The 12400-nt window shown below is 51.2% G+C and overlaps 1 protein-coding gene across 1 annotated transcript in view; it reads right to left on the bottom strand.

The window, feature by feature from the left end:
• LOC141954987 (hydrocephalus-inducing protein homolog) overlaps positions 1 to 12400 on the bottom strand; it is a 96353-nt gene that overhangs the window by 28659 nt on the left and 55294 nt on the right. The window contains 3 exon segments of the mRNA XM_074895065.1: positions 1789 to 2027; positions 9682 to 9834; positions 12089 to 12253. Of these exon segments, the coding sequence (XP_074751166.1) occupies positions 1789 to 2027; positions 9682 to 9834; positions 12089 to 12253 (557 nt within the window).

Raw genomic sequence — 12400 nt, 5'->3', positions numbered from 1 at the left:
CTTAGGGAGCATCCAACCTCATCACCCCCAACACATCGTCCTTTGCCTGAACAGTGCAGCTGGTGTTGTGGTTTAGGAAGATAATGCACTGTGAGAACACAGGATCAACAGAAGTTTCCCCAAATCAAACATGGCAGCAAGACCAGGTCTGGCTGCTGAGGGGATGGAGCAACGATGAGAGATGAGTAACTAGAGCTAGATATAAACCAAAATGAATACTCAAGGGAAATTGATTTCTTCATGTAAGGAAACACTAACTGCAGGCTCATCTGGAGTAATTATTTTACCCTCTATAAATCTGAGCATGACCAGGACGTGAATTGTTCCTGGAACAGTTACTGGTTTTTTGAAAAGGACAGAATACACGGCTTACAAAATGCATGCCTGCCCCAGGCAGCTAAATGCACAGACCTGAGCCAAGAATAGAACAAACCAGCCGCTGAAACAGACTGTTAAAACATGATGCGTACAAGCTTAGTGTGAAATGGTTTCTGTGGTGGACAGCACAGACGAAAGCTTGGAGAAGCTCTGGGTGGATGCAGAATTTGTGGCTCTGGGAAAGCCCAACTCATCTGAGATGTTACCTGGGTCCCGTCTCAGCTCACCTGGGGCAGCTCTGCAGCCGACAGCAAAGGCAACAACTCCAGAGTCTGCAGAGCAAGACGTGAAGGGGGGCAGAGGACCGTGACACAAACCACACTGACATCGCCCACTCCGTTGGGTAGCCAGTCTGTGGCTGCACAGAGCACAGGACACGCTGGACAAGCACCAACCCCCTGCAATGTCCCTGCGTATGTGGGTGGCTTGTGCATGCATATCTAACCCCCCAAAATCTATCCTAAAGAGTAGGATCAACCTGCTTTTTCTACCCCCAAATTTAGGGATTGGACCGCTGTGGACACTCTGCAGCCAGGGAAAGGAACAGGCACCTCAAAAAGACTGTTCTTCTCATCCTAAGAGGTGTCCAACACAAAGCAGGCAGCACTTTGAAAAGGCTTATTTTTCTCCCATTTACAGGAACAGGCCTGGTCAGATAGAGGCGTTAGGACCAGTGAACCCCCTCCTTTGAGCCAAGCTCTTTAATTAACACCTTCCATTTATCCTGCCCAAACTCAGTGGACTTCTCCTCCTCTCCCTTCCAGAGCTGGTCCAGTGCCACCCTCGCCTGCCCGCGCCTCAGGCTCCGCTGCGGCGGTGACGCCGAGGAAAGCCGGTGGGAGAGACGAGGGAAGAGCGACTACGTCTGATGAAGAGCAGCCCGGCAGGGGAGACGGGGAAGGCGAGCAAATGAGGGATGACACGGGGCAAAGGAATTCTGCTGCTCCTCAGGACCGCTGGGCAGAGGGCATACAAAACAGCACCATTAATTTAGTCAAGGACCTGCTAACAAGCTACCACAAAGGCGTTCCGCTGTTGCGAGATGATACTCCACAGGGAAGGGAAAAACAATCAACATGATTGCAAAGGGAAATGTGTTTATACTTGTAATGTAGCATCTTCCACCCAGAGGCTTCCAGGACCTGCTGTTTTCCTCCAAATCTCTTTTTGTTCAAGTGAGGAAATAGATGTATTATAACTAAAGACAAGTCAGTGACAATTTAACAACTGGTTTCCATTTTGGTGGCTTTTGAGGGTATCTAACAACTTTCAAATGGCCACAGAAGGTTTCTAAAGGAAGCCCTGGGGCTTCAGGAAAACAGAGCCAGGACCTTGAGCGCTGAAGAACAACCAGCCTGAAGCAAAACTGCCCCTTGCTGAGCCCACGGCAGAAGCTGAGAGATACCCTACCTGAAGTGGGGTCCCAAGTTGAGCTCCGGCGCAAAGGGTTTGTCAGTGACAATCGTGGTGCCAGTGCCAACAGCCCGGACGGGGATCACGTAGGTGTGGCTGTTCTCGATGAACAGGTTCACCTCGTCCTTGAATTTCTCCGTGTCATCCAAGCTTGCTACGACAGCTACTGACACCTCTGTCTCAGGAGGAATCACTCCTTCACTGGGTTCAATCCTCCAGCACGAGCACTCACGAGCCTGTAAGACAAGCCGAACACTAACTTAGCATGGAAACCACGGACCCTGGGCTCTTGTGGGGTGCAGGAAAAGGAAGGGCTGAAGATACGAGGATAAAAACCAGAGAGGCTCCATTTCCTTAAATCCAAGCTGGAAACAACAACTATGCAGGAGCTTCTACAACCTGTATTTTACCTTCCTTTAACAGACTCACTTCATTAACCCAGTGTTGCCCAACCCAAGGGATGCTCATCCTCAGGAGGAGGTTATTCCTCATCCAGTCTCTCTTTCGGAGTGCACGCCAAGGGAAGCTACTTCACCTCTCCTGGCTTCCTGACAATGGTGGCTGGGCTGGCATAAAGGCTCAAGGCCAGAGGAAGCCAGGACTGCTCAAATCCCACTGCAGCAGCCACACGGCTGGGGGATACTGCTGAGAGCCTGAAGAGTAACTCTGCAAAACCGGCTGATCAAACCCCTGACACCAACGTCTTCTTTCCCAAGAGTTACTCAGTGCTTCTCAACAGCCCCCGAAGAACTGAAGCACTCGGTTCCCACTGATCACCAGCTGCAGTGAGGTGCCCCAGTGCCTTCTGCTTTGGAAAATTCTATAACTGTTCATAGCAGGGCACTAAAGCAATAAGCAGAAAGCAAACTGGAAGGCACGTGCCCTGTAGGCATGGCCCGAGCTTCCAAGCACTCTCTTCCCTCTGGTTTCTCATGGACCTCCCTCCACAGCTGCGGCAGTGAAGGTGCTGGACCCCAGCCCCTCTAAAACCACGTTCCCAGGGAGCAAGCCTGCAGAGAGGAAACACACACCGTGCTCCCTGGCCAGCGGGAAATGCACAGGGAGGCAGATGTACAGCTTCCAAGTGTCCATCACGGTGGTGGTGGTGCCTGCACCCCACACTTCAGTGCCGTGTTTGGGGTGACAGGCACTACTCGCCCAAAACCCTGCAGTATTGTAAGAGAAGAGGTTTCCCCCCGCCTTTTTTATTTTTTAATGGAAAGCAACAGTGTGCTTGGAGGCCTGACACGATCCAAGCAAATGCTCGATCCAGATGAGGTTAGCTCGAGTTCCCATCCATCAGGCTGGCAGCACTCAGCTCTAACAGGACACCAGCCAGCCCAAGGGAGAAGAGTGTCAGAAAACCAAGCAGCACTTTGAAGTCTTGGGAAGCATTTTAAATAACCCCCCAAAGCGACCTCTGCTAGCAAGGGTAAGACTTTCTGCGGCCAGGGAAGCAAAAACTTGCTGACAGGCAGCGTCCCAGCAGCGTGTGTAGGATGCCCCAGCTAGGATAGCTCCTTAGGCTGGCTGTGCCCTGCATGGAGAGCAGGTCGGGTCTGCACGCCTGCGTCCCAGGTGGAGCATGCCAAAGGCATCAACATTATTCCAAGTGCTGGCAAAATCAATCAACTCTGCTCCATTTAATTTGTCCTCTAGAGCTGCAAAAGGAAGTCTTTAAAAAAGCAAGATGAGAATGGGATGAAGGAAGGTTGCTGGCACAGGGTAAACTCTGGGGCCTCACACAGGATCCCACCACCCCTCCTCTGCTGCCCCTGCATCCCGTGCGCAGCCCATCACTAGCCTCAGAGGATCCCCTGCGCTGCCACCAGCCGAGGGCTACCCAGCCAAGGCGTTCACACCAAGCCGGTGGCTGTTAGCTTTTCTTTGCCCTCTGATTCATGGTAGCTCACTGGAAAAGGAGACCTGATAGCTCCACCCCAGAGGTGAACCTGCATGTCTGCTATCTGGCAAAGCTCATTTATCAAAGCTTGGCAACAAGCCAGGCAGTAAATTGTACCCAAGAAACTATGACTGAGGAATAATGACAGGCTGTCTCGATGGAGCCAGACTTTGAATTTCCCAGGGTGAGCCAGGGCCAACAGCCCACTCCAGAGGAGCAGGAATGGCATCGTGTCCTCATTCTTTCCGTTAGCATTTGGTGTGGGTCCAAGGGGCAGCACGGGGCAGCACAGTGCACCACTGAACAGGAGACCTGCCGGGACCAAAAGGCTCTGCCGGGCCAGACTCACTCAGGCTTCCAGGTCAGCTTCTGCCTGCGTGGATCCAGGCTGCGTCCCAGAGACAAGGAATCTCTTGGAGCCACGCTAAAAATTCCCCCCACTTTGAAGACCACGATCTAACTTCTGATAACGTCCCTGCTACTCGCTTATCCTTGAATGCTCCAGAACACAACCCAGCAGCCCTGTGCACTGGATAGACAAAAACAGTGGCTATTTCTGTCCCTGCAGGAGCTTGCACAGAGTCCCTGAGTGCTGGGCAAGGGTGGGGATCAATCACTTACTCAAGAAGCTCAATGCTGAGATCATTAGCTTCTCCCAGGACACATTTCCACTGCGAATAAGAGCTGCCAGAATTTGGATATAAGACACCACTGTGCATCTAAGAGATGGATGGATGGATGGATGGATGGATGGAATGGCATTGATGGCTGGGATGGGATGGATGCCCTAAGGGACGACTGAGGAGCCACCACACTCAGTTCTCTTGAAGCTGCATAAAGCTAGTTAATTAAGTGATCTGGTCATTCTGGCCTTGCACAAGTGAAAGTGGAAGCAGAACTCAGTATTAAAATGCAGCTGTACTTTACCAAGCCACAGCCCTAGCAAGGGAGCATTCACACCTTTGTCAGCCGACCCATCGCTCCTCACGGAGGCTGCACATGAAGGGGAAATAAAACCCCGTCCCACATCAGTTGTGCACAGAGCCTCCTCCCGGGTGTTTCAGCAGTCCTGAGGTGGGGGACCCTGCGTTCTTCATTTCAAAGCTACTCTTTATCCGCACAAACTGCCAGTGGCAGAAGAGAGCCCCAGACGGCCCCGAGCCCCAGCAGGAGGTGGAGGTCAGGGCACGAGGCTGGCTGGATGCTCCCACCAACCACCAGCCGCCTCCTGGCACCTCAGCACCAGCATCTCCTCGGCGAAAGCACGGATGGGGACCACTTTGGTTTAGCCTCTGCCCCAGAGCACCATCAAGGGGATGTTTTATGAAATCAAAAGGCAGAGCCTCTAAAAAAAAAAAGTAGTGTGGCACTCACTGCCACTGACAACAGAGCCTAACTTGTCAAGCTTGGTTCAGCCAATAGCAGACTGCTGAGCGAGCTAACTAAACTTGTCTCCATTTGTGTCCCTGGTCCAGAGCTCACCCCTCCAGATCCCATCTGCGCTTCCTCGCTGGGCTGGGGAGATCAGGGCCACCTGGTTTGATAACCAAACTCCTCCTGCTTTTCCTTTGGGAAAAGCACCCTCCTGAGTCACTCTTGCTTCTCGGAGCATAACTGCCTTGAAGAGTCTACCCTTCTTTAATTCATTTAGCCAACAGGTACAGCATGATACGACAAGTTTAATTTCCCTAGACAAGCAGGATAATAATTTCTTCCATTACTAAAAACAGCAATTCTGAAAGGGCATGAACTCATAGAAGATACCTTACGTGATAAAAACCAAACTGCCCCCTGTGGCCAGGTTTCAGGCACCTTTTCCAAGGTCTCCTCCACACCTCTGCTCCCCTTTCTAAGAGCCACATGCTCTGGACTTAAGCCTGCTGGGCCTAAGCCTGTGCGACACTGGGAGGGACGCAGCCTTCCACCTTCCTCAGGTTTTGGTACAACCTGTCACCAGGGCAAGACTGACGCTCCTGGCCGTGACCCCTGCTCATGACTGATGCCGTGTGTTTCCAGGCACAGGTGGCTACAACGAATGGTTCCCTCCAGCTCTGGCAAGACCAAACTGGCTGGAAATCAGCAAATTGGTACTGCTGTATTAGCAAAACATGGCCTTTAAAACCTAAACTAAAAGGTGAGCTTTTGGAGCACCATGAGGCTCTGGTGAGACAGCTCTGGAAAGAGTTAAGCCTGTGCATCTGTTCCCGTGCTGGGCCTGGCTCATCCCCATCCCCCACTTTGCCAGCTGACATTCTGGTATATTTTGTTTTCTGTATCGGGGCGACTGACACTGGCACTGCCTGGCTCTCTGGCCCAGTCGCTGTGCTGGTGGAGGCGACTGACACTGGTTCTGCCTGTTCCCCCGGCCTGGATACTGTACCAGTAACTTCACTCTCAGGTTCTGTAGCCTTTTCTCCCCCCTGAGGGCAGTGGGTGGTATTAAAGAGGACACGGTAGGCATGGGCAAGTCCCCAACACATTGCAGCGATTTGTGTCTCCTGGGTTTTGCCAGTTTGGTAACACACCCTTTCTAAGCACTCCATCAGCTTCTCAGGGCTCTGCATTTGCTCAGGAGTGAAGTTCCGAAGCATTGGGGGTGCCCACCGACTCAGGCCTTCGCCCATCTTTTCCCACACCCCTTGCCACTCACTATCATCTGACCACAGAGCAGGTTTCCAGGCACTGCTATTGTTAGAGAAGCGCCGCATGGCCAAAACAAGACCTGGCAGGCATTCAGAAAGCATTGTGCTGCAATCACACTGCCCTGCAGGCTCCAAGGATAACTGAAACTCTCAAAAACCGAGAGGATCTCTTCCCCTGGCTCACCCACAGAGGGGGTGAGACCCCTAACAAAAGCCCAAACGGCAAACAGGTACCGGCCCGCCCCCCCCCAGCGATACAAACACATTATAAGCAGTCAGGAGCCAGTACAGCAAAATAAGACCCTTTACACATTTTCCACTGATAACAAACACCAGCACTGGGAACACACAGTGGATATAAGGAATAATCCAGCTCCACCACGCAAGCAAGTGGGCCAGCATTGAAAACATTGTCTTATCAAACCGTACAAATACAAACAGAAAAATTGCACCCAACAGATTGCTCTAGCACACTCTGGTCAGGGTCTGTCCCTTTTTTGATTCTTATTTCAACCCTCTTGTGCCCCACGTTGGTGCGCCAAAAAGGCTGTGATGGTTTAGGCCCTGCCGGGACCGGAGACCACGTTGCTGTTGTCACTCCCCCACCCTCGGATACAAGTAGGGCACAAACCCCGGGTTGAGATAAGAAGAAATTTAATACAGCAGTGTAATAAACAATCTGAACAACAACAGTAGCTATGATAACAACAATAAACAGTAATAACAGTAAACAAGACAAAAGATATACAGAGAAATACCGCAATGGTTACAGACAGCCCCGTGCTCCCCGCCACCAAAGCCACAAAGGAAAAAGAATTCCCACGCTCCCGCGCCTGGACCTGAGGTCAGCATGGTATGAATAACCTGGCTGGAGATTCCTTCCCCCTCTCTGCTGGGGAAAACTTAACCCTATCCTAGCTGAACCAGGACAGCATCTTATCTTCAAAAGTTCTGCTCACCTTGGAAGAGACCCCATATTCAGGGCCAGTGTTGCCCATATCCTGGAAAGTTAATTCAACACTCATTTCTAAATAGCATTACAGATATCATTTGAAGGGCACAGCACTGTTACCCACAAAAAAAGCATCTTGCCTTGCTCAGATAATGCTCTTTTCTCCCATAGAGCAAGAAGAAATCTTGACTTGACAGGAACAGCAATTTGCAGGTGATGGTTAATACCACCACCAAGGTGGCACCATGGCCATCTGCATTACAGCATTTTCCTTTCCTGTTTCGAACAAGATACTAAACTTATACTTGCCCTGTTGCTGTCCCTTTATTAATCTTGTTCGGTTTGTTGAGCTGCCAGTCAGCGTGCTGTAACATTGCTGATGCAATGCTGCTGTGAAAATTTCAATCATAGCTCCTTCCTTTGATCAGGGACCGTGATCTCTAAGCCCTAACTGCAAACAGCCACGGTTTTGAGATCAGCCATCAAACAGGAGACAGGGAAATCACAGCTCACCGTCCTGCAGCAATCTCCAGGCAGGAAATCAAAGCAGCAGCTTTTCTGTCTTAGAGAACACAAGACTTGGGCTCAGGGGCACAACTGGATGCAGGATGCCCAAGTCACCCACCAGCAAGGCTAAGGGACTGCCTCTGCTCTCAGAGGTACGTGTGCAGTTCACCCTGGCACCTGACTGCATCTCAGATCTTATCTCCAAAATTATTCAGTCCTCTCTTCTTCCCCTCAATAAACGGCCAGGCAGCCTAAGGCAGCAGCAAAGGGCGAAACACCAACTGAGGCAGCAAAGCAGCACCAAAGGAGGCAGCTGCTGGGGGCAGGGAGCAGCTGGAGCACACCTCGCCTGCCGCAGTGCTGCTCCCCTGGAGCTCAGCATCGGGGGGATGAAGAGTCTGAAGAGCCCTTGCTGAAACGACTGATCGAGCAGGTTCTCGGGACCTGCTCCCTTGAACACCTCCGTGATAGCAGCAGCTGTCCTGAGAAGCCGAGATGCTCACCGTGGGGTAAGTCAAGCCTGTGGGGTCAGCAGGGGGGACTACGGAGCAGCAGAGCCCACCCTTACTGCAGGGCAAGAAACCATCCCTGACCCCCCTGCTATTATTGTTCTATTTATCGATTAGCCACAATATTTGCAGAGATGGCAGCGAAGCAGGATAGGACTCATTGCCCAGCCCCACGCCTTAGGGCCCTGAGGCAATGCAGAGGCAGAGACACCCTGCGAGCCCCCCGGGACACACAGGCTGCCCGGGGAGGGAGGGCAGGCGTGAGGCCGGACAGCAGTGCCGGAGCAGCTCTGCGGGTCAGGGCCTGCTATGAGCACGCAAACCCCGTCCTTCACACACCAGCACCACCCACCCCAGGTGGCTTGCTCTCTGCAGAGATGGAAAGCAGGTTTTCATTGTGGAATCAAAGCAAGCTGCCCTGGGAATCCCCCACTTTGAGGTTACCTTTATCCCCCAAACAGCTGGAAAAGCCGCGTGAGGGAAATTCAGCCCCGTCCTCGGCCCAGGAGGCTGAGCCTGTACTCTCACACACTGCCTGATGCTCCATCCACAACACCCAGTCCACAGTGCCAGGCCTGGGCTAACCAGCCCCAGGAGCCTGACCCACCTGGCACGGAGAAGAACAAACCCCCTCCGAACCCTGCTTTCAAGCCCCTCACAGATCCCCCCTCCAGTGGGGAGCACACCCCACCCGGCCTCAGCGCACGAGCCCGCGCTGGCTGCATCAGCCCTGCTCCCCCTGCCAGGAGCAACCCACCCTCCCTGGGCCGTGCAGCTTCTCACCCTACGCAGCCTCCAGGATTAAAGAGCCTTTCTCTGCAGCCAGTCTCCAGAGGTGCTCTGCAACGCGACGGACTCCACCGTGGGTACACCACCATTACACGTACGTTCTTGTGCAACAACCCAGCTGGTTTGACACCCAGCAGGTGTGAAACTCACCTCACTGCGAGCAGTTTGAGGCCAGACCTCACACCCTAGTCTCTGTCATTACCAGCAGTTCGGCACAAAGCAAATGCAGATCTAACAGGGAAACTGTGTGGAAACCCATGCCCTTTCAGGAGCAAAGGGCCACGGCGTTCTCTTGGTCTCAGAGCTCCAAACACATGAGTCTTAGAGCTAAATACCTTCCACAAAATAAAGGGAGAACTTGCAACACTGATCCAGACTCATTTCTGCTCAAGCATCTACGCAAATTTTCTGTTTTACTCAGGGGTCCCCCAGCTAAAACTGCCCCCAGACCAGGCTCCTCTTGCTGCATTGTGATGGAATACATTGCTTTCTCAATCATCTAGTGATATGCAAATGTTGCATATAATAATTAAGTCACAGGTTGCTCGTCAGTCATTTTTGTTGGAAAATAGCTCCACAGACACTTACCATCGTTGCCCTGAAGGATGCAGGGATGACACTCTGATTGGAGAGGTGGAGAGTTCGGGAGGCATCTTGCAGAACTTGGATACTGCCAAAATTTATTTTGCTTGGATGCACGTAGACAACTGGTCCTTCTCCAGTGCTCACTAGATGGATTTTCTGCTCCAGAAAGCAGGTAGGAAAGATCAAAAAAAAGAAGAGAGAAAGTTTAAAATGATTAAACGGCTCTAAGGGTACTCCTAGACTGGGGGATAATTACGGCTGTTTGAAGTTTTCAGTGTTGTAAAACTGAAACCAAAGGCCTGGAGCCAGTGTGGGACCTGGACTGATCCCATCTGAAAGACACAAGCTCCCTTTATCAGGGGATAAAGAAACCCTGTTTCCCATGCTTGCTTTTTCACACATCCTCCGCACTGGTAACTCTCCTTCCTCTACCTTGTGCCTGCTCCCACTCCTTCTACTGCTCAGTCTTGCCCCAGAGCACCCTCCCTGACTCCTGCTGCTGCACAGCACACTGGGACAGTGGCTTTAGTCCCAAAGCTACGCCTGTGAAAGCCAGCACCAGCCAGAGGCAAAGCAGGCCCTTCAGAGTAGAGATCACACAAGTTAGTTGCTCTGATCTGCACTTACGTCTATTCCTGGTATTATACGGATAATGGGCATTAATTATTAATAATACAAGCAGTATTTTTTCCTTTTGACAGTCTGAGACCCAAAAGTTCTGTTCTTGAAGAACTGTCACAGACTACTGGGGAAGGAATGTGGATCCCTTTGCTAAACCACCTCCTCACATCAGTAAAAACATTCAGGAGGCATTCAGGAGATTTAGCAGCATCATTTCCACTTGTTTCATTAAAAGTTTAAATCCCTGTAACTACTTCCAAAATGTCAGCCTTTCTTTCTGTTACAGAAAGCTTAAGGCTCACAGGAACCCTCTGACATCCTCTTTCATGCTCAGAGATGAGAAGACATTTTAAAACAGCTGCTTCAAAAGTTGATATCCTTTTAAATTAAAGCTTAATTAACTGTATTTGATCTTGATTTCAGCTAGATGAAGCCAGGACACTACAGACAACATTCTCTTGCCTACATTTTGTGGTCATTGCTGCTGTTGTGTATGCCTGACTGTGAACATCAGCCTTCAGGAAGCTTTAGTCCAGGAATGCTTTGCCTCATCCATTTCCAAGCTTGGCAGAAAAAAAAGTGTCTCTGTGCTCCAGGTGCAAGCGGCCTGGAGACTCATGAGTCTTTGGCTGGGGCCCTCAGCAAAGAGCTATGACGGGCGTTTCTCAGACGCGATGGGCCTGACTTTCAGCACGGCCTCTTACACAGCGCTTGCGTTAGCAGGATTCAGGGATGCCCCTGTGTGCTCCTGAACAAAAGGCCTAACGAAGCACCAGAGCTCTTCATCTAATCGCACAGCAGAGTACGAGACCCAGGGGTTGTTCTGGGCTTCAGACTGGCCTTCTTATCCTGTCTGACCTAGCTGTAATTAAATGCTGTGTCAGACACTTAGATTACCACCTGGGATGATACCATCCTTCCTCTTCTCTAGGTGAAGGGGAGTGGCTGCAAGTCTACTTGAGATTACAAGACCTCCTGACCTTGTTAATGGATAGGAACCAGTAAAGTAGGATGCTTAGTTTTAACGTTAACCATCACTTGTGTTTCACTAGCTTTTATTTTTCCTGTATTGTACTGCAATGTATACTATTTCATGTATACTCTTTTCCTAACTACCCTCTGACATCTCACCCACTTGTAAAACATCTTGAAACCTGTAAACCCTTGCCTAGTGGAGACAAAACAGGCCTTGGACAGCCTGGTAAACTCCCTGAGTACATCCCTGATAACAGGGACCTAAGAACGCAAGACAAGCGCCTGAGAAGACGCCAGTGTCAGGAAAAGCGACTGGGAGCGGGTTTACACCAACCCCCTCGGAACAAACAGGAGCTGAAGGATGGTGAGGTCACTCCATGACCATGCATGGACACGGGAAACCTCAAGTTCAGCCAGCGGGCAGTGTGAGGAAGACGATGTGGACCACCAGGGGGGAGAAGACCCTCAGTCTATTTTTACAATGCACGCTCATTTACTACGTAAATGAATTCTGTATATTAGTCAGAGAGCTTTGCTAGTAGCTGTGGCACTTGTGGTGGAGCGATCCCCAGCGCTGCCCAGCGCTGCGAATAAAGAATCCCTGCTGAACCGTCATAATTCTGACTGTGAAGCTCTTTGTTTCACAGACATTAGCTGTTGCGTATGCCACAAACCCCTTCTTTCCTTGTCCGCACCAGCATATATTACAAGTTCTTGTTTTCCCGGGAAGGATCCCCGGAGTTAGCAACCCTGCCTGAGGCTTCACACCCCACCAAGAGGAGTCGCACCAAGGCCCACGTCCCCCAGAACTCACCAGAGGGGATCCGTCACTCCCAAACACTGCAACATGAGCAACAGTGTCCTGCTCTCCCGTCACCTGGGCCTCCAGCGTCAACGGGACCTCCACGGAGCTGCGAGGCTGGACAATCCCCCACGGCACGGGGCTGGAGTACCACACAGAAGCGTCCTCCTTGTGCTCCTGTAAGGGACAGAGTCAAACGCAACACACAGGAGTGACCTTGGGGGAAACTTTGAACTCCTCAACATCTACCACAATGGCAATTCACACACATTTTCAAAAACCCCTAGGAGAAAGCAGAAAAGTACAAAGCAAGATACAAGACTT

The sequence above is a fragment of the Athene noctua genome, unplaced genomic scaffold (genome assembly GCF_965140245.1).
Source record: "Athene noctua unplaced genomic scaffold, bAthNoc1.hap1.1 HAP1_HAP1_scaffold_50, whole genome shotgun sequence".
Classification (NCBI taxonomy): Eukaryota; Metazoa; Chordata; class Aves; order Strigiformes; family Strigidae; genus Athene; species Athene noctua.
The sequence above is the reverse complement of the archived record's forward strand: the minus strand, read 5'-3'. Positions and strand labels throughout refer to the sequence as shown.